This window comes from Eurosta solidaginis, chromosome 1 (genome assembly GCF_040869045.1).
Source record: "Eurosta solidaginis isolate ZX-2024a chromosome 1, ASM4086904v1, whole genome shotgun sequence".
Classification (NCBI taxonomy): Eukaryota; Metazoa; Arthropoda; class Insecta; order Diptera; family Tephritidae; genus Eurosta; species Eurosta solidaginis.
The window spans coordinates 254,898,734-254,922,097 of NC_090319.1; the positions used below are offsets into that span (position 1 = coordinate 254,898,734).

The following is a 23,364-nucleotide window of genomic DNA, read 5'->3' on the forward strand; positions in this document are numbered from 1 at the left end:
ATTAACCTTAACTGCGCTGTTGCCTACATGGACTTCAGCGATTCTTGTGCGGAGTAGATTGTCAATCCATCTCTGGATAGGCATCTGAATTCCTCTTCTCTGCAGTGCTATGTTTACGCTTTCATGAGATGTGTTGTCAAAGGCACCCTCAATGTCAAGAAAAGCGCAAATCACTGTTTCCTCTGTTTCGAACGCCCTCTGTATTTCAGATTTTAATTGGTACAGAGCTGTGTCCGTGGACCTACCCGCTCTGTACGCATGCTGGCTATGATGTAAGGGCCAGCTCTTGAGGGCGTTCGACCTGATTTCTTGGTCCAATATCTTTTCCATTGCCTTCAAGACAAACGAAGTTAGACTTATTGGTCTGAAGGACTTTGCCTGCGAATAGTCCTTTTTTTCCTACTTTTGGTATGAAAACCACTTTTGCTCTTCTCCACATCATGGGTATGTATCCCAGTGCCAGGTTATCTCTCATGATCCTGGCCAGATGTGGGATGATCTGTGTCCCTTGCTGCATTAGCACCGGGTAGATGCCATCCACCACCGAAGATTTGTATTTCTCAAAGGATTCCACTGCCCATCTGACTCTGGCCTCACTGAAGAGGGAGTTGGCCAGTTGCCAGTCTGATGGGGTTGGTTTCACTCTGGGGAACACAGGTTCCGGTACTTGCGGAGAGGCACCCAGAAAATGCGTGTGTAGCAGGGCCCTCGCGCGCTCCTCCACCGTTCCGGTATAGGTACCGTCTGGAAGCCTAATCGCTAAGTTAATCTCCCTCTGCTCTTTGGCTAGGGCCTTGTGGAGCCTTGCCGCTGCAGGTGTGCTAGAAATTCCCTCACAGAAATTTCTGAAACTTTCCCTCTTAGCTTTCCTTATCTCTTTATTGTACTTTGTTAGATTTTGAGTGTATTCCTCCCAGTTGCCGGTCCTTCTTGCCCCGTTAAAGAGTTTCCTGACTTTCTTCCTTAGTAGTGTCAGGTCATGCGACCACCAGGGGGTTGCCTTCTTACCCTTAACTAAGGAGACTCGGCAACTGGAGTTGTAGGCATCTATCATTATCTGATTTGCCCTATCTACTCTGCCCTCTAACTCAGTACATTTAGTGCTTCTGCTCTTATTTCTGAGACTATCCGCGTTAGCCTCTATGATACTTTTGTAGCTGCCCCAGTCTGTTTTCCTGGGATTTCGTTTAGGGCTGTATTGCCCCGATACAGCACCCAGCTCAAACCTTATGATCCTATGATCCGATAGGGAGGGTTCTTCTGAGACTCTCCATTTCGAGATCATACTCTCAGTCAGGTTGTTGCCAAGTGTTATATCTAGGACCTCTGCCCTGACTCTCGTGACAAACGTCGGTTTGCTCCCGACGTTATATATATTCAAATCGTTGCTGACTATATATTCTAGTAAACACTCACCCCTTTGGTTGGTATCATTGCTGCCCCACTCCGTGTTGTGGGAGTTAGCATTGCTCCCTATGATCAACGGAAGTTTCGCTCTTCTGCAGTGCTCCACTAGCTTCTGCACGTTAACTGGAGCGACTGTGCTGTCGTCCCCCGGGAAGTAGGTTGCGGCCAGCACAATGCTGGTGCTGTCTCCATTCACCTTTGCCTCGATCTGCACCGCCACCAGATCCCGGCTTAAAAATTCTGTAATGCAAAAATAGTTAATGTTTGACTTAAGCATTACACATGCTCTTGGTCTCTGCTGTGAGAGATCCCAAATAACTTTGTTATTACTTACATTAAGGCCCCTCACCTGTCCCTTGTAAGCCCAAGGTTCTTGTATGAGGGCGATGCCCAGATCATCCGAGGCGAACCTCCTCACCAGTACAGCCGAGGCTGCAATGGCGTGATGGAGGTTTATCTGGGCTATTTTTATGCTTGTGCCGGTCATTTTGGCCCGGCCCGCCTCATCGGATCATCTTCATCCGACAATCCGCTCTCGCTTTCGTCCCGCCTATTCAGCTGCAGCTCCTGGAGGTCGAGGCCCTCGATGAGCTCTTGTGTGGTGGGGATTTCTTTTTCATCCCCAGGCTGCACGATTTTGTCCTTGCTTGCTGCGGTGGGAGGGTTTGTGGTCTCGCGAGCTCTGATGGTATCGGTGCTCGCGTCCGTCATGTTTTGTCCGACAGCTCGCCTCTGTCGGTGCCCTCTGCCTCCGCCTTGTCTTCCGGCTGCTCACTATTCCCTGGTTGCCTCTGCCTCCAGGGTCTCACTAGGACCAGGCCGTACCTATAGTGCAGCTTAAGCCCATTCCTGCGTATGATTTGATACGATTCCTCGTCTATGCCTACGTCGAGTGGGCAGCAGAGCACCCTTTGCGACATAATGCAAAGGGCATTGAGGTTAACGAAAGAATGGTGTACTGAGGTAGGGCTAAGCATCAACCCTAACAAGACATCCATTGTGCCTTTTACCAGGAAAAGGAAACTGGAAGGGATTAGGCAAATCACAATGGATGGAGTACAGATGGAGTACACGTCTGAGGTGAAATACTTGGGAGTCACGTTTGACTCTAAGCTCTTATGGAAGAAACACGTCGACAACACCATATCAAAGGCTACAATAGCAATAATGGTGTGCAGACGTATTGCAGGAAGATCCTGGGGATGCAGCCCAAAGATCCTAAGATGGATGTACACTATGATAGTGAGACCTATCATAGTGTACGGAGCAGTTGCGTGGGCATCAAGAACAACCATGGTGACCGTACAAAAATCGCTCACGAAGCTTCAACGCTTAGCGTGTGTCTGCATTACGGGAGCCATGCGAACATGCCCGACGGCAGCAATAGAAGTGCTGCTTGAGTTAACGCCTCTACATATAATAATTGAGCAGGCAGCCAGGAGTACTTTAGTAAACATAGCTAAAGAGGGATGTGGAAGAGGCAAAGTGATACAGTCACGGAGCATGGCGAAGCTGCAGGAGCAGATTCCACTTATCCAACTTCCCAGAGATGATACGAGGAAGATAATTAAGTTTGAGAAGCGCTTCAAAATAGAGCTGGGGAACAAATGTACGTGGGACACCTCCAGGATTGAAGCGCTTCACCAGGAACACTATAATATGGTACACCGATGGCTCGAAGACACCGGAGGGCATAGGAGCGGGGATCTTCGGGCCCCGAACCAAAATATCCCTACCACTCGGAAAATATCCGAGCGTCTTCCAGGCCGAAGTTGTTGCCATAAGCCGGTGTGCAGAGATAAATTTACAGCGGGGATATACCAACGAGAAAATCGTTATACTCAGCGACAGTCAGGCTGCACTCAAGGCATTAGCTTCGGTTGAGATCAAATCATCAACAGTCCTTGAGTGCGTGGAGAGGTTAAACAATCTAGGAGTCAACAACACCATCCGTCTGGCACGGGTACCTGGAAACAGAGGAGTGGATGGTAACGAGCGAGCCGACGAGCTTGCCAAGTTGGCAGCGGCCGGAAAGCCAATAGGACCCGAGCCTATGGTGCCAATAGGGTCACATACAATAAGGGAGGACTTTATACAAAAGGAGGCGTGCCTCAGAGAACAACACTGGCGCGAGAGTCCAGGACTTCGGCAGGCAAAGGCACTAATAGGAGGGTACAACTCGAAGCGATATAAGGCTATGATTAACCTCCCAAAAAGTAGCCTTAGGATTGTAACAGGTATACTCACAGGTCACTGTAGGCTAAAGAGCCACATGCATAAATTGGGCATATCAGCTAGTAGCCTCTGTCGCTTCTGTGATGTCGAAGGTGAGTCTGCAGAACACATCCTAAAGGAATGTGAGGCAGTCGCGAGACGAAGACTTAGAATCCTAGGATCATCCAAACTAGGAAATAGTCACATACACTCTCTGAAGCCGGGAGCCATTCTGGATTTTCTCAGGAAACTCGGCTTGGATGAAGTGTTGTAAAGAGAATTGAGGGCACAATAGACCAATAGGTCGCAGTGCTTAACCTCACAACATCTATCTATCTATCTATGCCTACGTCGAGACGTAGGCCTGTTTCCTCTGCGCTACAATTAATGACGCGTCATCTCTGCGTCCTGAGGCCCTCATTTTGGTTGGCGGCCGTAACGCAAACTATTTTGGGCGTTCCGCACTTCTGGGGAGGAACATAGTCACATTATGCGTTGGCGGTATTTCATCCCCGCGTCTCGTGCATAATTGTGGCCCTGTCCACCCCTCAAGCGTCGGTATTACTTCAACGAGCCACTTAACTGTTTTTTCGTCCTCGCAGTCCACGAGGAGGAGCCCTGCTCGGAAGTATACCCCGCAAAAAACTAGGGCATGCCCACATCCCCTGAACACTCCGTCCATAATGAGCTCTTGGAGATTCGTCAGGTCTTCTTGACATAGGGCCTCCGCCGGGTAGTTACTGGGCAGAACAGCTATTCGGATACCCCTAAGGGCTTCCGAATAGCTCTGCTGCCTTGGTGCCATCCCAGCAGGTACCCCAGCCGCCCTGGCTTGAATCTCCCTGCCCGTGGGTGCAGTGTTCCTGGGAGCGTGGGCCCGTTGCCTTTTTGAGCTCGGAGTTTCCTCCGGCGTAATTTGCCCGATCCTGCGCTTTTCAGCGGGAGCGGGCGCATGCTGGTCAGCTGCCGCTGGCTGTGCTCTCCTTCCTTCTTTGCTTCCACTTTGAGCATTGGCTTTTCTCTGCCCGTGGTCTAGTACATGCCTGCGCTCATCTGCCCTGGCTCTTGCCTCCCTGGGCGACAGGCCTTCCTCTAGATATCGGAGGTATCTTTTTACCCCAGCCCCACTTAGTCCAAAGCGTCTCTTGTCATCCAGCGCTCCTGGACTGCCCCGTGGTGGAAGTGCAGGTTGCCTGCCTCTGTTGTGCCTTCTGTTAGGCCGTTTCCACTCCTCCGGGTTCCGCTCTGTATTTTTCCCTTCCTGGGACCTTTCATAGGTGCTCTTTGAGCTGCTACTAGAGTCATGCTCCGACGGTGAATGCCTAGACTTACTCGTCCCTCTAGAGGGACTGCTAGGGTGGTGGTTTTCGTGCTTGGATGCACCGTCGTAGCCTCTCTTTGTCAGCTTTTCTCGCTCTATTGCAGTTAACTCTTTTGTTTTCTCTTTCGGCCCGCGCTGCGCAATGGAGGTACTGGGCCCTCCATGGATCGCGGGTTTGTTTCCTGCCGCCGCCTTCTGCTCACCTTGTTTGACTTGCCCGCGCTGCTCACCAGTGGATAGGGGTCCACTGGGGATCGCGGGTTCCTCTGCTTCCTGGTTGGAGTGCTCTTCGGGCCCGCGCTGCTCTCCTTGGGTTTTGGTGTTGCCCTTGGGGTTCGCGGTTTTGAGAGCCGGTTCCCTGTATACTCCAGTGCTAGTGGAGGGAGATTCGTCCCTCTGATGCTCTAAGAAGAGCATTGCCTCCTCTCTCGTGAGGCTTTCCAGGAATTGCCTGGAGTACGTGCGTGGCCTGCTGCTTCTCTGCCCGCTGCTCTTCCTGGAGCCCGTTTTTTTGTTGTGCTTTTATTGTTATTGTTGTTGTTGGTTTTTTTGTTGTTGTTGTTCATCATCTTTTCCTTACGACAACTTGCTTGACACGGCAAGCGTTGTTGTCTCTGCTTTAGTTTGGGGAACTGGGTTGGTCCGCCGCGGCAGAGCCCCTTGACGCGGTAAGGCCATGGTTACTCCCCAAGGTGGCCCGGTGTTGGGGAGGCGCCGTTATAATACAGCCGGTGTTGTGGACTTCCTGGCTGCAAACCAGTCCAATGGGCACGGTGACGCATGACACCCTGGATTAGGAGGTGACAGTTCCTGGTTACCGATCGCATTCGACCACATCTGTCAGGTGAGCGTGGTTGCCCCGCTCCCATCTGACCAATTAGTATCGAATGCGATCGGCGTAAGCCCCTGCACCGCTACAAGGTGACTGTCTTCGCAGGAGAAAGAGTATAGTAAAAGAGTATATATTTTTGAGAGATTTAGAGAATATAATGAATTACGTAGGGACTTTACAGATTGTAAAAATATGAAAGAGTTCAAGAGGCTATTATACAAATGTTGTAAAGGAGTACCTATAAGGTAAACAAGAAATACATTTTATAAACCAAAAGCAATTATTCAAAACTCAAAGACTGTATAATGTATGTACATGTATATGTACATGAATACAAGCTCCTGTCAGACAGTCAGTCCGGTTTCAGGTCAAAACGGAGCTGTACAACGGCACTATTATCTGTGACAGACGAAATTCGTGAGCGAGTGGATGAAAGTTACATTGCCTTCTTAACACTTCTTGACCACTCCAAAGCTTTCGATTCTGTAGACCACACTCTGCTCTGTAGGAAGCTGGAAAACCTATTTAACTTCTCTGGTCATGCAGTTGCCCTTATAAGATCATATCTTGGCGATAGGACTCAAGCAGTATGTATAGATGGTGAAAAGTCTGACTTCCTACATGTCTTAAGAGGCGTCCCTCAAGGTTCTATCCTGGGTCCTCTGTTATTTGTTCTGTACATCAATGACTTACCCGATGTCCTTAAGTATTGTAATGGTCATATCTACGCTGATGATATGCAGTTGTTTACGTGTTGTCCTCGTGATCAAACTAGCTTGTGCATAAGTAACTTAAACCACGATTTGAATCAAATATTTTCATGGGCTGCTATGAATGGCTTATGTATAAACCCGAATAAGTCAAAATGTATTGTTATTCATAGAAGGTCTTTTCCCACTAATGATTTAGAGAATGTAGTGTTCGACAATTCCGTTATAGAATACGTAGATACGGCGAAAAACTTAGGTGTAATTTTTAACAAAACATTGACATGGAAAGACCATATTTTTAGAACGGTTGGAAAAGTGTATGGAATGCTTCGTACACTATGGTTAACACAATATTTCACGCCTTTGCACATAAGACTACTTCTCGCTAAAGCGTACTTAATACCTACGCTACTCCATGGCTGTGTGATTTACTCAAACTGCGACTATCTGTGCAAGAACAAACTAAATGTTGTTTACACCAACATTGCTAGATATGTTTGTGGGTTGAAAAGACTAGACCACGTATCACAACATGCTGAAAGGTTGCTAAACATTTCTTTCGAAAATCTTTTAAAAGTCAAAACACTGCCCTTCCTCCATAAGTTGATACACACGAAGGAACCTGACTATCTATATCGTAAGCTTATTTTTCTGCAATCATCAAGATCGGTGCTTCTTCTTAAGCACATTAGATACCGCACGCTAACCTCTGAGCGCCAATTCTTTGTTACTGCAATACGTCTTTGGAACTCCCTACTTACAAGTCTTCGACTCTTAAGTAATGCTCTGCACTTCAAAAAAGAGCTAACATCATTTTTTAACGACTCTTAAACTGGATCTCAAATTGATGTTGTTAAAATGTTCATTTCTAAGTCATTTTCCTTTCCCTGTGTCTTCTTCATTTGTTAAATACTATTCGATCTACTATAACCAGCCAAAGGTTATCATCACTACTGCTGGCTTTTAATATTTATTAATTACTTTTATTTAGTTTTAAGATTTACATTTACATACATAAATATTTCACTATTATCCGTTATATTTAATTTAATTTGATTAATCTAATTTATTATTATTATAAATGTTCAATTTTTTATAGCTCATGCTATTCATGACTAGCACTGTTAAATAATTTGTCAAAATTGTTGTGCTGGGAACAAATTTTCAAATAAATACATACATACAATACATACATACATACAATGTATAAATGTGATCTCATAGATTTAACCTAAGTCCAAAGACTGTAATAAATAAATAAATACTTTGGAATACGCTTCAATAATTTGGAAACCCCGTTATCAGGTTCATTCTGACAAGCTGGAATCGATCCAGAAACAATTTATGCTTTTCGCTTTAAACCACTTACCATGGGATCCTTCTAAAAATCTTCCTCCCTATTGCAGCCGGTTAAAACTATTACAGTTGCCTACGTTACAGAGCCACAGGGAGATGCTTGGTGTCTTATTTATTGTTAAATTAATACGATAGATAGAGAGATAGATGTTGTGAGGTTAAGCACTGCGACCTATTGGTCTATTGTTCCCTCATTCTCGTTACAACACTTCATCGAAGCCGAGTTCTCTGAGAAAATCCAGAATGGTTCTCGGCTTCAGAGAGTGTATGTGACTATTTTCTAATTTGGATGATCCTATGATCCTAAGTCTTCGTTCCTAAGTCGCATCACATTCCTTCAGGATGTGTTGTGAGTATACCTGTTAAATCCTAAGGCTACTTTTCGGGAGGTTAATCATAGCCTTATATCGCTTTGAGTTGTACCCTCCTATTAGTGCCTTTGCCTGCCGAAGTCCTGGACTTTCGCGCCAGTGTTGTTCTCTGAGGCACGCCTCCTTTTGTCTGAACTCCTCCCTTATTGTATGTGACCCTATTGGCACCATAGGCTCGGGTCCTATTGGCTTTCCGGCCACTGCCAACCTGGCAAGCTCGTCCGCTCTCTCGTTACCATCTACACCTCTGTGTCCAGGTACCCATGCTAGACGGATGGTGTTGTTAACTCCTAGACTATTTAACCTCTACGCATTCAAGGACTGTTGATGATTTAATCTCAACTGAAGATAATGCCTTGAGTGCAGCTTGACTGTCGCTGTGTATAGCGTTTTCCTCGTAGGTATATCCCCGGTGTAAATTTATCTCTGCACACAGGCTTATGGCGACAACTTCGGCTTAGAAAATGCTCGGATATTTTCCGAGTAGTAGGGATATTTTGGTTCGGGGGCCGAAGATCCCCGCTCCTATGCCCTCCGGTGTCTTCGAGCCATCGGTGTACCATATTATAGTGTGTTCCTGGTGAAGCGCTTCAATTCTGGAGGTGTCCCACGTTCATTTGTTCCCCAGCTCTATTTTGAAGCGCTTTCAAACTTAATTATCTTCCTCGTATCATCTCTGGGAAGTTGGATAAGTGGAATCTGCTCCTGCAGCTTCGCCATGCTCCGTGATTGTATCACTTTGCCTCTTCCACATCCCTCTTTAGCTATGCTTACTAAAATACTCATGGCTGCCTGCTCAATTATTATATGTAGAGGCGTTAACTCAAGCAGCACCTCTATTGCTGCCGTCGGGCATGTTCGCATGGCTCCCGTAATGCAGACACACGCTAAGCGTTGAAGCTTCGTGAGTGATTTTTGTACGGTCACCATGGTTGTCCTTGATGGTCACCCAACTGCTCGGTACACTATGATAGGTCTCACTATCATAGTGTACATCCATATTAGGATCTTTGGGCTGCATCCCCAGGATCTTTGGTGAAGCCTGATTGCTCCGGTACCTTTTAACTACATTAAATTTGTAATCTGAAATGAAGCAAAGAACGCTAAACCGTGATAATATTGTTCAACCCCCTGTTTCAAATATGAAAGTACCAGTTACTTGAAACTTGTTTGCAAAATTGCATTGTGATCATTATTTTTATATGTAGACTAAAAGACCCGGCAGACGTTGTCCTGCCCTAAATTTGGCCTATCTGCATACATTTTAATAAGCTTTTTCCGTCTGACTCTGCTGTAAAGTGGCATTCTGATGCCACTTATTTTTGGGCATTTAGCCACACGCACACACACAAACCTTCTTTACTTTCTTCTTTAGTTTTTAAATTAGTAAACTTAGTTTGTTTTATTGTTCAATTACACTTTATTTAAAATTCTTATTTCCTAACAATTTCGTCTCTTGTTAAGTTTCACTTTCATTTTTACAATGTATAATTTTTTATATTTTACACGCGCGGCTCAAGTGACGCGTTTGCCGGCTCATTTCAAACTGAAAACTGTGGAAAAAAGCTGAAGCTTCAAAGCGGCCCTGCCGCTATGCCAAAAGTGCATAGCGGTAAAATCGAATGATGCAGTGGCGTGATAGAGTCGAGTAACGGAAGATTCAGCCAATCAGAATTCTCTCCGTCATTCGACTCTCTCACCCAGTAACATCAAGTGCATACATGCATGGTTGCATGTGGGGGTGATGCCAGCTATTTTAGTTTTTAGTTTTATTTTAGTTTTTAGTTGGCTGGCACTACATGACGCTACATCATCCCCCTTTGGAAAAGAAGAATTTGGCAAGGTGATCAGTCTTGCCACATTCTTCTTTAGGCTTTACTAGGGTTAAGATATAAATTTATAAGAAAATGAAATATGTAAAAAATAATGTTTTTAGTTTGAAGTGAACCGTTACTATTTATATGCTTATTTTTAAATTGAGTAAATATATATTTATTAAGTATTTCAATTTAACATATGAATTTTGTACATTAGGCCGTATTAAGAATTAACATTAATAGTTTGTTTAGTTTGGCCTTCATTGGCGTGTTCTTAAAGTAGGTTTATATTTAAAGATTATTATCGGCTATCAATTTAATTAATTTTTTGTATACGATTTTTGTGTACAATTTTTTCAATTTTATTAATTTCATCAAAAATTTTTACATTTGGTCCATCGATATTATTTATTATGTAGGGACCTTGATATATATTTCTATGTTTATTTCTCGGTTCTGTTTCTACTAAAACCCTATCATTAATTTTAATTTCTAAAGGCTTAGCAGTTTTATCGTATAATTCTTTATTTCTAATTTTATGTTTATTAATCAAATTTCTTGCCATTTTATGAGATTTTTGCATTGTATATTTTAGTTCTTTTGTATAATTTTCTACATTATAGATCGGATCGATTTGTTCATTTTGTAATTCATGTGGCATTGTAGATTTTCTGCCAAATATTAATTCGAAAGGAGTAAATTTATTATCAAAAACCGAACTACTTGTAGTATTATGTAAAAATGTAAAATACTTCAAATACGTATCCCAATCTGAATACGTTTCATCTAGATATGCACGTAAATATTCGTTAAAGACTCTATGGTTTCTTTCAACAGTACCAACAGTTTCGTGATTTCATGATTAATTTTTAAAAGTTTTGTTAATTCCGAGAATAATTCATTTTTGTATTCCGTCCCTAAATCGGATCTAATGGCTCTCATTGTACCATATGTTAGTATAAAGGTTTCAAAAATAGCACATGCGATAGTTTTTGCTGATTTATCTGGTACAGCTACTGTTACCAGGTATTTAGAAAAGTCACAAATCATAGTAACAGCGAACTTGTTACCATAGTTTGATTCTGGAAGTGGACCTATTGTATCGATAATCACTATGTCAAATGGTTTACAGGGTGTTGTAGTAAGGACAAGATTTTCTTTTGTTTTTGGTCTCACTTTATTTAAAAGACATTTATTGCAATTTTTCACAAATTTCGCTATATCACGTGTCATGTTTTTCCAGTAATATTTAGTTCTTAATTTGGCATATAACCTTTTTGTTCCGCAATGACCTCCTAACAATGGATCTTCGTGATAAATTGTCATAAGTTTTTGTTTCTGTTCATTGTCTGTTACGGTCTCTACAGGGTCCGTCAATATTATTTGTAATGATTTTAAAATTTCATTTCCGCGGATTTTAAAATTCGTAATTGAAAAATTATTGAAAAAGATATAATTTTTTGGCCATTCTAATTGTTTAATATTGTGATTGTCGGCTGCTTTTTCCAGCCTCGAAAGTAACTCATCTAAATTCGTTATTTCGTTAGCAGTCACGATATTAAGTAAATTATATTTTTTATGTTTTAAATGCGCATAAATTTGTAAATTGGAGATCTCCTTATGTTTATTATATTGTATTGTTGATTTTACTCGCGGTATCTTTTTTGAAAAATCGTATGAAAATTTATCATAAACTTGTACTTTATTATCGTTAGAGGTCGTATCATTTAAACTTATTTTTTCATTTTGTAATTCTTGTTGTTTAGTTTGTAATCGCGTTTTAACGGCTAAAACGTGTTTTGTCGAATCTTTAATCTCGTCTATACTTATACGCGAAAGAGCATCAGCCACAACATTCGATTTTCCTTTAATATATTCAATTGTAAAATTGTATTCTGATAAATCTAATCTGATTCTAGAGAGTTTCGAGGAAGGATCTTTCATATTGAATAGATAAACTAATGGTCTATGGTCTGATTTTACCGTGAAATGTGTACCGTAGACATACGGCCGAAAATGTTTTATAGCAAAATGTATTGCTAAAAGTTCTAATTCTATGATTGCCTTTTTCTGTTCGGCTTTATTGAAAGATTTTGATGCAAAGCAAATCGGTAAGTCATTATCTCCATGCTTTTGGCTTAATATAGCGCCACAACCACTCTTAGATGCATCTACAGTGATAATAAATTCTTTTGAAAAATCAGGGTATTGTAATAATTGAGGAGACATTAATGATAATCTTAATTTTTCGAAAGCATTTTCGCAAGCATCATCCCAAACAAATTCAACTTTTTTCCGATTTAGACGATTTAAAGGGGCTGCCAGTGACGCAAAGTTAGGTATAAAACGCCTATAATAATTTGCAAATGCAACGAATCGCCTAACAGCGTCTTTGTCTTTTGGCTTAGTGTATTTTTTAATTGCGTCTATTTTTGAGTCATCTGGCAGCAGGCCTTTGGAGGTGCATTTATGGCCTAAAAAAGTTACTTCAGAACGAAGGAAATTGCATTTGTTGGGATTTAACTTTAAATTGAATTTTCTGCAAGTTTCGAAAACTTTTTCTAAATTTTTGAGGTGATGTGTCTCGCTACATCCGATGACGATAACATCGTCAATGTACATAAAAGCTTGATTTGGCGAAATGCCTGAAAATGCTAATGACATCATACGTGAAAAAGAGTTTGGTGCTATATTTAAACCGAAAGGTAAAACTTTCCAACGAAAAGCTCCTCGATCTGTACTGAAAGATGTAACGTCTCTAGAATTAACATGAAGTGGTATTTGGTGAAAACCAGAAAAAAGATCTAAAGTCGAAAAATATTTGGCTCTGCCAAGATTGTCGAGTATGTCGTCTACGCGTGCCAACGGAAATTTGTCTGCGATAAGCTTTTTGTTGACTGCTCTGAAATCAACGCACATACGGTAAGACTTTTGGCCTGTAGGATCCTTTTTCGGCACCAAAATTAAAGGGCTGTTATAATTAGAAAAGCTGGGTTCTATTAAATCATTTCGCATTAAATTTTCGACTTGTTTATTAATTTCTTCACGTTGTGTATATGGTAAACGATAATTTTTTTATAGACTGGATTTTTATCAGTTAAACGTAGCTTTTGTTCGTAAAAGTTATTTAAAGTCATACGATCAGTTTTTAAAGCGAATACATCGGCATATTTTAAGCATAAATCTATTAATTGTTTTTGAGCATAACCCGGCATTTGATTTTTCAAAATTTTCGTTAATTCCTCTAAGCGTTTTTGATCTTTTGAAGTTTCATTGATTTTGTAGACATTGTAGTTGGTGATATCTTCCGTTACGATATTGCAATTGTTGACATGTTTTACTTCGTCAGTAATATTTAAAATTTTTATAACTGGATTATTTGTGTCAACAATGCACTTTGCCGTAAAAACACCATTACAGATTTCTTGCGAGTCTACAAAAACAGGATTATCGCATTTTGGTAATTTAAATAACCGATAAACTTCACATCTCGGAGGAATAACTAAAGAATCGTTACCTGTGCCGTGTAAAATTGGTATATTTGCGTTATCTAATCCGGTATTAATGGTTATGCTATCGCTTGCGTAATTAATAATGCATTTATTAAATTTTAAAAAGTCTTTGCCTAGTATTCCGTCTGAAGGTATATTGAAATCGTCGTTAACTACATGTAAAGTATGCGGTATTAAAAATTTATATGCAATTAAGTTGGTTTTTAAGGTTCCTAAAGTTGAAATTGTTTCAGGCGTTACGCCTGTTATGTTGGTTATTTCGTTAGTATTAAAGTTACAATTTTGAGATAAACTTGAAATTTTGATTAAAGAAATATCTGCTTGTGTATCTACTAGAAAAGTACATGGTTTGTAGGAATCGCTACATTGAAGTTCAATAAAATCTGAATAATTAAGGTTCAAGCAGTAGATGGATTTTAATATTTTTGAAGAAGATTCGTTTAATTGTCTAAATCGTGATCCCGATCCCCCAGTGTTCGCTCCTGAGGGTCGTTCACGTTTAAAGCGCGTAAATTGGCATTACTTCGCGAATTTGAACGTCTATTATTATTAGCATTATTGTTACTACTACTAGGCTGATTGTTTCTATTAGTGCTATATCTGTCATTATTACCTCTATTAGAATTAGTGTACCCGTAATTATTATTGTTGTAATTATTTCTATTGTTATTGTTGAATCTTGCGTTTGGATTGTTGTACCTATTATTGAAATTATTACCTCTATAATTTCCTCGAAAACTATTTTGCCAATTACCACGAGTACGGAATGCTAGTACTTGTCTTTCTTTTACCTCATTATTACGTTCGACTATCATTTTTGCAACTACGTCTTTTGAATCACTGAAGGTAGTTGAAGCCAGGATGGATTTGACCAATTCTGAACGAGTGTTCAACCTGCACACATTCACTGTTTGCTCTACGGCCATTTCATGTGCCTTGGCTTGTGTCATACCTTCAATAATCAAAGAACGTTCCAATGCGTCGGATAGTTCTTCAACGCGCTTAGCAAAGTCTGAGTAATTATTATTGATGACATGTAAAGACGCGATTTTACCAGAAACAACTTTCGAGTTGTCGGGTTTTATTCTATTTCTCAAGGCAGTCTTTATGTCATCGACTGAATTTATTACGGTTGGTAATGCTTCGCGTGCTTTTCCCTCAAGTTTGGATTTCAAAAATGCAATAAAAGTACTATTTAAATTTTCATCTGAGAAGACTTCAATTAATTTTATTTTGTCGATAAAAGATTCTAATGCCAGTGGATCGCCGCTGTAGTTATCCCTAATAATTGAGGCGCAACTGGTAATGAACACCTTTTTCTGTTCTGAGGTTGCCATGATTGAAATATTGTTATTCGATTGTAAATCTGAAGAATTGTTTGTTGAAGGCAAATTAGAAGAATTTGAAGTAGAGTGAGAATTGGAAAAGTCAGTTCCTGACTGAAAATTGGAAGTGCTAGTTAGTAGGTTGTCTGAATTATTAGACGAATTTGCTGAAGGCTGAGTGTTTATAATATTAGTTACTGACTGAAAATTTGAAGTATTATTTTCTGCGATATCTGAGTCATTAAATCCTAAAAAATCTTCTTGACGAGCTAGTGAACACCTTCCTTTAGGGCTTGATTTATCGCTGGAATTGCCCTCAGAATCGGACATGTGTTTGAAACAGGGTAATTTTATTGAAAATTATTTTAAAAGAGAAAAAAAAATTTTGTAAATCAGGTAAATATTTTGTAAATATTATTTGAAAATCCGGTTAATATTTGTCGCGTGTATTTTATAAAATGGTAAGTCTGGTTAAGAAAATTATATAATTAGTTTTTTTTTTTTTGAAAAGAAAGGAACATCCGCACCGCTTCTAATAAAATTTCCAAAATGTTTCTAGAATTCCCATAGCAATCGAACAAAATGAATGAAAATATTTTATTGTTTCCAAGTTAAAATCAGTTTTTGTATATGAAGGCAAAAATTTCATTTCCTGGCATGTCAGAGGACGATTTTATTATAAAAATAATAAATTTTTGATTTAAAGAGGCTTAGAAACGGATTTGCTGTGATAAATTCAATATTATTTTAATTTTTCTCAAAACCATTTCGTAGGCGTTTCTAAATGATTTATAAACAAAAATTCACGGTTTTATAAGCTTAATGCAATTTCCATATTATTATAACCAATAAATTTCAAATATTTCCGAAAAGTAACTGATTTAAATATTGCCAAAACACTAAAGTTTCAAGTAAATTTGCAACGCAAATCAATAGCTGAATATTTGTATCGTTAGGGCATTTGAAATTTATTAGTAGGCACCTTAAAATATATAGTTGTTTATTGCTATAATCGGCCTTATGGCAAAACGCAAAACTCGAAATTTAAAATTTAGTTTACTTTGAATTATTATTCAAATTTTAATCAATGTTGGTAGAAATATATGTAAGAATAATTAGAAATAGAAATAAATGGTTACATACATACATTGACGGCAGTTACCCCTTCCTGCTGCCGTTCTGGTACTGCTTTTTCATGGTGCTGTACTGCTGCCAATATACCTTCCGCTGCTGCTTTTTTGTTGGAGATGCCTCTTTCGGCGTTTGCTATCCCGGATTTTTCTTTCTCTGCTGATAAAGTTGATTTCACGGCTTTAGCGCCGTTATTTATTCGCCGTTATATTAAATGGTTTCTGGCGTGATTATGTGCCGTTAACCATGCGATTGGCTTTAGCGCTTTTGTTAGCTGTACACACCAGCATATATGTATATGTATATAAGCCAAAACTGCCGTGGCTTTATTATATTTAAAAGTTTTACGAAAATTTGTTTGTAGATAATTTTTTAAGTAGTTTGTATAAATTTCGTGATATTTATGACATATTTGCATTTTTTTTGCGTAGGGTTAAGTTTCCATGTATTTAGTTGAAAATGTCGAAATTTGTTAGGATTTAATATTAAGTAATGTAGTAAATTTTCGTAGTTTGAGTAGAAATATTGATTTGTTTTCGCCAGTATTTCGAACTTGAACAATTTTTGTAATTCATTGATTTTATGCTTTTGTAGTAATTTTTTGAATTAGTTGAAAAAAATGTTTGAATTTAATGTGTGTATTTCGTAAAGATTTGTTTTGCAAATACTTAGCTTAAAATTGTTTGTGGTATTTTTTTGTTCAGAATTAATGGTGTTTACTAAATTTGTCCATACAGTTATGGTTCTTCACTTTGAAAAAAATTTGTGTTTAAAGAATTTTAGACTTTGAATTTTTATGTAATTTTTTCATTTCGTACTTTTTGTAGTTTTTCCTTCGTTTTAACATTTTTATATTTTTCCTTTATTTAAAACGACCCATGCACTATAGACTTTTGCCTTTTCACACTTATGCTGCTTCTTCCAGAATTTTGTCAAAATGGTCCAATAAAGGAGTCCAATGATGAGGCATATACCCATACATTTTGGGTTTCACTCTACGGCACTTCATAGTGTTTTTTTTTTAGCACATTTATTACAATCTTCACGCATTTTACATATGTAAAATTTAGACTGTCCAATTTTTCCACTATATTACAATCTGCAGATTGTGTCACGGTCGCCATGTAAAGTGGCATTCTGATGCCACTTATTTTTGGGCATTTAGCCACACGCACACACACAAACCTTCTTTACTTTCTTCTTTAGTTTTTAAATTAGTAAACTTAGTTTGTTTTATTGTTCAATTACACTTTATTTAAAATTCTTATTTCCTAACAATTTCGTCTCTTGTTAAGTTTCACTTTCATTTTTACAATGTATAATTTTTTATATTTTACACGCGCGGCTCAAGTGACGCGTTTGCCGGCTCATTTCAAACTGAAAACTGTGGAAAAAAGCTGAAGCTTCAAAGCGGCCCTGCCGCTACATCTTCGTCTCATTCTATCTCTTTCTCAATCTCCTATCTTTTCTCTTCTCTCAATTTCTTCTCATTCTTCTGCATCCCTTATTGCCTGTCCCAGAGGTATATATTTTATTCCAGTCCCAGTCCCAGTCCTAGTCCTAATCCCAGTCCCAGTCCGTCTCTGGATAATATAATACTCTGTACTAAAGCACTCATCAACAGCTTTCATTTGATATCCATATTGTATAAACACTGTCTAGCCCACGTTTTGGCCTATATCTCGAGAACCTAGTCCCCGGGGATATGAAAATTACCCTCTACACAACTAAAGACTCCTGAATTTAAAAAAATGTCATAGTACCTCTAAATCGCGGGCCCCTTAGAAACCTCCCCCCCCCCCCTCGGCGGGCCTGGTGATTTGCTTTACTTGATATCATTCGCTATAATATTTTTTATTGATAAGCAGGTTGTGTAATTAAACACCAAGCAAGTACACGGACGTATCTCCGCACCACCTGAAAATATGAGTGGCACTGCATATACGTAACATTTTATTATTACGTATAAACAAATAAAAAAAATTGCAATAAAATAATATTGCGACTATGAACTGAGATATAACCTATCCTATCTCTCAAGTTAGATCAAACTACACACGGGGTGCAAAACAAATTCAAAATCGGTTCAGTAGGTTAGGAGTCCATCGCGGCCTAAAATGTTGTGACACATGTTTTTTTTATATATTAAGATATGTACTCAAATTTATTCTGTATAAATTATATTCTGTATAAATTTTGTCTACTATTAATTTGCTCTATTGTTGTCAATTTCATAAATTATTATTTAATAGCTCCTTCATGAGTACGTTGTGTGAGGTTTTTTTGAGATACTTATTAGAATTCATTTACAACATTTTAACTTCTGCTTACTTCTAAAATTTGAATTGAAATTGTCAAGCGTTTAATTAAATACTGTTTAAATATTATTTTAAAATTGATGAATACATATGTTATTTATATCGTACATTATATCTTTAAATTAAATATCTGTATATTTAGTCTGTATAATTGTTTAATTTGTAGACTGATAAATAAAAAAATAAAATGAATAAAAAAAATTAAATTCTACATTACAACAACCACATGAAAGTTGGCAACTTTAACTGCAAATATCCTCGGTCAGAGATACAATTTTTCTTTTTCGCCTTCAGACTATTGTTGTCAATTCGCGTCGCTTCACACCTGTCCCGTAATCTTTGGACGCGTATTAGCAGTTGTTGTTGTTGGTTTAGCGATAAGGACACTCCCTGAAGACGTTGGGGAGTGTTATCGAGTGATGGTCCTTTGCCGGATGCAGATCCGGTACGTTCCGGTACCAAGCCCGACCATCTCGGGAACGATTTGTTATGACCACATGCGACCTACCAGGCCATACCGCCGTCCCGCCCCCTAGATCCATGAGGAGTTCGGGTCGGCAGAGCCTCGGCTGTTAATGAAACATGATTCGCCACGGACAGGTGAAGTTGACAATTGGGTTTGGAGAAGCTATATATTGCGCTGGCAACCTGAAAAGGTTGCGATACACAACCCCTTTAATCTGGTATTTTAGTCGCCTCTTACGACAGGCATACCTGCCGCGGGTATATTCTAACCCCCTAACCCGCTGGGGGCGTATTAGCAGTCAACCCCTGTTTTAGTATTTTACCGATAAAAGATTTAGTTTTGGCATCTAGAAGGATCCCTTTACCAACTCTTACTTATTATTCTCAAAGCGTGGTTCACTAATGGAAAATTGTACCCCTTTTAATTAGTATTTTATTTTATGCACTTTTAGACCGACAAAAAGTGGAGCATTACAACGAGGCTGCCACTATTTTCGTAGGAAATCTGCCGGTGAATACCAAGCGTAATCATATGTCGCGTCTATTTAAAAATTATGCACCGGTTTATGGAATACGTTTTCGAAGTGCCACCGGTGATTTTGTGCACACGAATGAACAGAGAAAGAAAGCTGGATCCTTAAACGCCTGGGTTCAGCTTAAAGATGAAGAGACAGCAAAGCGTGCATTAGATTTAAATGGCTCTAGATTCAAAGGTAATCATCTAAGAATTACAAGCTCTGATTTAAATAATAGTCACTTCGATTCTAAACGTACCGTTTTCGTTGGCAATCTTAAGTACAGTAAGTTTAATTAGTATGTACTTTTTTAAATTCATTTTAATTTCAACGTACATATATTAACAGGTGCAAACGAAGAGAAGCTGCGTGAAATATTTTCTAGCTGCGGAGCAATTCACTATGTTCGGTGCTTGCACAATGATAAAGGTTGCAAGGGTGTAGCATACGTCTGCTTTAAAGCTCCTGAAGCAGTGGGTTTGGCATTGGAGTTAAATGAAACTATGCTAGATGAAAGGCCAATCAATGTAGAGCGATATTCTGTTAAAAAGCAGGGTGGAAAAGCAAAGCGCGACTCAACAGATGTAGAAGAGCACAAAGGCAAAAATCTTAAAGATACCAAAAAGATAAATTCATTGCCTAAAAAATTGTGCAGTGAAAATAGTAGTAAAAAAACGAAGTTTAGTGGCGTAAAAATTGGGGGAATAAAGAAAAAACCGAAAAAGAAGGTGACAAGTCAACTGCAAAAGTTGATACAGAAAATAGCCCCTAAGCCAAAACCAATCGGTTAATATTTGTCATATCATATACATACTATGTACTAAGGCATCGAAATCCGAAGATCTTTTACCTGGGATCGCCAAAATTTTTCGGGATCATCCAGAGATTGCGTTAGCTTAATTCACAAAGGCCCAAACAATTGATTTTTCGAAACTGCGGTTTTTCACAGATTTTAGTATAATATATTAAAATACACCCCCAGTAAAAATTTGATTGAGTTAGAACCAGCGAAGTTATGCCACTTTTTGAAAGTCGTCTCTGCATTTAGTGAATGTTAAAATTGAACGTTTTTTGCTTCTCTTGTGAAATTTTAAATGTTGGTTATGGCTTTTGTGAATTAAGCTAGCGGACTGTTACCTTTGAATTTTTGTTTAAAAATAATTACGTACCGTATACAAATGTATGTAGGCTAATAATTTACAACAGGATTCGACTGCCAATACGCGTTCAAAAATATCGGGATAGGTGTCAAACGGCGCGACTCGCCTCGGCAGCAATGATGCGAAGGCGGAAAATATAATTTTAACTGTAAGGAGATATTTGCGGTTAAAGTTGAAAATTTTCATGTGTTTGTTGTAATTTTGTTGCACACAGGGAGAAAAATTGTGTACAAAGAGATTTTGCACGGATTTAATTTTGACCCCACGGTCAGGGCAATTTTACAAGCGCCAATGCAGAAAGTTCTTCTGCCAAAAACACTATGGATCACACGTTTTTTTCGGGAATTCTCCTTGGATTACTAATACTGAGGTCAATATGCGTCGTTCGACACCTCTGCCGATATTTTTGGACGCGTATTAGCACTCGCTATGTTGTAATTATTACCATGAGATTAAAAACATTTACTAGAAAAATGTCTGTTTCCTTTGAAATCGGATCATTGAAACTTAAACGTCTTAGAAGTCTTTACTTTACAGGTAAGAGTGGTACCCGTCGTTTCAATTTGAAACTTAAAAAAATGAACCAATTAAAGATATATACATACATTTGCAATATGGGATCCCGAAAAAATCGCGGGATATTTTTTAAATGTAATCCCGGGCTTTCGGTATGGCAAGATAGCTCGGAAGGCCCGAGAATCGAGATTCCCGGGATTCGATGCCTTGGTACGTTCATATCCTAAAAATATGGTAATCCAATATGGTTAATCTAAATTTAGACTCCAAACTATTTTTATTTTGTTTTGTAAAAAGAAAACCCATTATTAATAAACTTGTTTAAGTTTATCATGAAGATAATTTAATTTTTTGCTAGTTGTTTTCTTAATTTAGCTTGAGCTTCTATAGGAAATTTATTTATGTTAATTTTAGCACAGTTTAAACAATATGTACGCGTGTAGTAAAAACTGCATTCCACTCTTTTGCAAACCACATTTTTGCACATAGAACACTTAGCGCCCATTAAAACAAAATATTCTGCTTTCGGCTTCCATCTCATTGGCGGAGGCTGAAACGGATCGCGAACAATAAAAGAGTCTTCCACAACTCGAAGCCCATATACAAACGGTGGACTTTTGCCGTAATAATGTACCATTTCCCTCATAGAACAGGAAGTACATTGAAAGTCTATTTTTGGAGTCCGATCAACATTTTGAGATTTGCCTCTATCCACAGTAGCGTCATCAGTAGCAGGTAACCCCAAACGGGCAATCTCTTCCTCTTCATCTTTCAAATCCAAATTAAACTCTTCATAACTACTAGAAGAGTTAGTACCGGATGCAGTTTGCTCAGATGTTTTTGGCTCCACCATTGGTGCGTCTGTAAGCGAAAGATATCGAAAACAACTTAAATATAAATGATAAATCAGTCATTTTATATATTTAAATACTTTAATAGTACATACAACAAAATTTTTAGACATGATTTGTGCTATCATATATCAGACCAATCGTTAAAATATATAAAGTAAAACAATTAACTAGCAGCCTTCAACTCGTGCTTTCTTTGGTAGCTCTGTTGGCCACCAGTATGGTTTTTCTACGTAGCATATTTTGCCATCCACAAATAGTTTGGGTGGATTCAGAGCTTGGTCCACTCGCATTAGCCCTAAAGCTCTATCTAAGTTCACACTACGTATTATACCGACATTAACTCCAGCTTCTGTTGATATAGTTAATGATTGTGGTGCTGCTGGTTCTGATAAACGTAATGGCATTATACGTTTCCGCACAACACCAGTGTGGTGGACACGTGCAGTTAATTCTTGTCCAATGTAACAGCCTTTATGGAAACTCACACCATGCAAATAGTCACAATTGGCTTCTAGCGGAAAACATTTGCCAGGCGGAAGGTCGTGAACCCCTTCACCCACACCGTATCGATAACGATGCATTCGATAGTTGCAGTCATTGGTTGGTTTTGCTACTGTTACATTACCCGTTTTGGAAAACATGTTCGCTAAATCTTTCCATGTTTTATCTGATTTTGTAATGACCCGTGTGCCAAGGTCACGTAGCCGCGGGTCTGGTGTAGATATAATTTCTTGGCCAATTTGTATATTTGTATCCATTCGTACAACACTTCCAACTGGATTGAATACAATCCAGGGTCGGTAATCTCCACTTACGGCATCAATTTGAATATCTCTCCTTACACGATAAAGTCGCAAGTGTCGGCGCAATTCATTTGATATATATTTGTCACACTCTATTAGGTATGTATTTGGTTCTGGTGTGCGATATATAATCGAGTCATATAGAACACGTCCGGCTTTATTCAGGAACATTGTATACATCGACGGAGTTTTGGCAAGAGGTGTACAACCCGACTGCAGGTGAGCCATATCATTCGTTATAAGCCCCTGCAAGAAGGGCACAACTTCTTCACCATGTACGCGCACCACTTCTCTGTCAGTTAATTGCTCAACAACCAAACGTCTATCAGCAAACTTTTCGTTCCGCTGTACCCACATAAAATTGGTTGTCGTCTCTATGAATCGAGAAAAGCTCGATCGAATATTTGCCAGTCCTTTTAAGATATTCATTATTTACTGCTGCGAATTTCGAAGAGCCAGTTAAGATAACAAAACTGGTTAAGTAGTCAGTTTTAGTCACCTTGAATTATATTCTGCCTTTATACGAAACTTGTTTTTGATTAATTTATTTGTTTAGTTATAAAAAATAATGAATTCAAAATGTCTAAATATATTTTAATAAAATTTCGACTAAAAACTCAAAGTAAAAACAAATTTATTCACAAATGTTAAGCCAGCTGATTGTATAGTCAGAGTTGCCGTGAATTTTAAGGAAAACGCGGGATAATTTTATTTTAGCAACCCGTTCTTATAAAAAA

General features: G+C 39.0%; 3 protein-coding genes across 3 annotated transcripts in view; 1 reads left to right on the forward strand and 2 right to left on the reverse strand.

The window, feature by feature from the left end:
- The window catches only part of LOC137237125 (RNA-binding protein 34), a 44,943-nt gene extending 21,683 nt beyond the window's left edge, over positions 1-23,260 (forward strand). Inside the window, exons 2-3 of the mRNA XM_067760401.1 lie at positions 19,232-19,579; positions 19,643-23,260. Coding sequence (XP_067616502.1) covers positions 19,232-19,579; positions 19,643-20,085 — 791 coding nt within the window. The 3' untranslated portion in view covers positions 20,086-23,260. The remainder of the gene's footprint in view (positions 1-19,231; positions 19,580-19,642) is intronic.
- LOC137237126 (cysteine-rich DPF motif domain-containing protein 1) lies at positions 21,225-21,823 on the reverse strand. The gene has a single exon (XM_067760402.1). It carries the CDS (start codon positions 21,821-21,823, stop codon positions 21,314-21,316), a length of 510 nt encoding a protein of 169 aa, XP_067616503.1. The 3' UTR covers positions 21,225-21,313.
- Positions 21,992-23,133, reverse strand: LOC137237124 (putative transferase CAF17 homolog, mitochondrial). The gene has a single exon (XM_067760400.1). The coding sequence runs from the start codon at positions 23,054-23,056 to the stop codon at positions 21,992-21,994; it is 1,065 nt and encodes a 354-aa protein (XP_067616501.1). The 5' UTR covers positions 23,057-23,133.
- Positions 23,261-23,364: the final 104 nt, after the last annotated feature.

Excerpts from the sequence above, each read along its gene's own strand:
- LOC137237124 (XM_067760400.1), bottom strand. The coding sequence starts at position 23,056 with ATGAATATCTTAAAAGGACTGGCAAATATTCGATCGAGCTTTTCTCGA.
- LOC137237126 (XM_067760402.1), bottom strand. The coding sequence starts at position 21,823 with ATGGTGGAGCCAAAAACATCTGAGCAAACTGCATCCGGTACTAACTCT.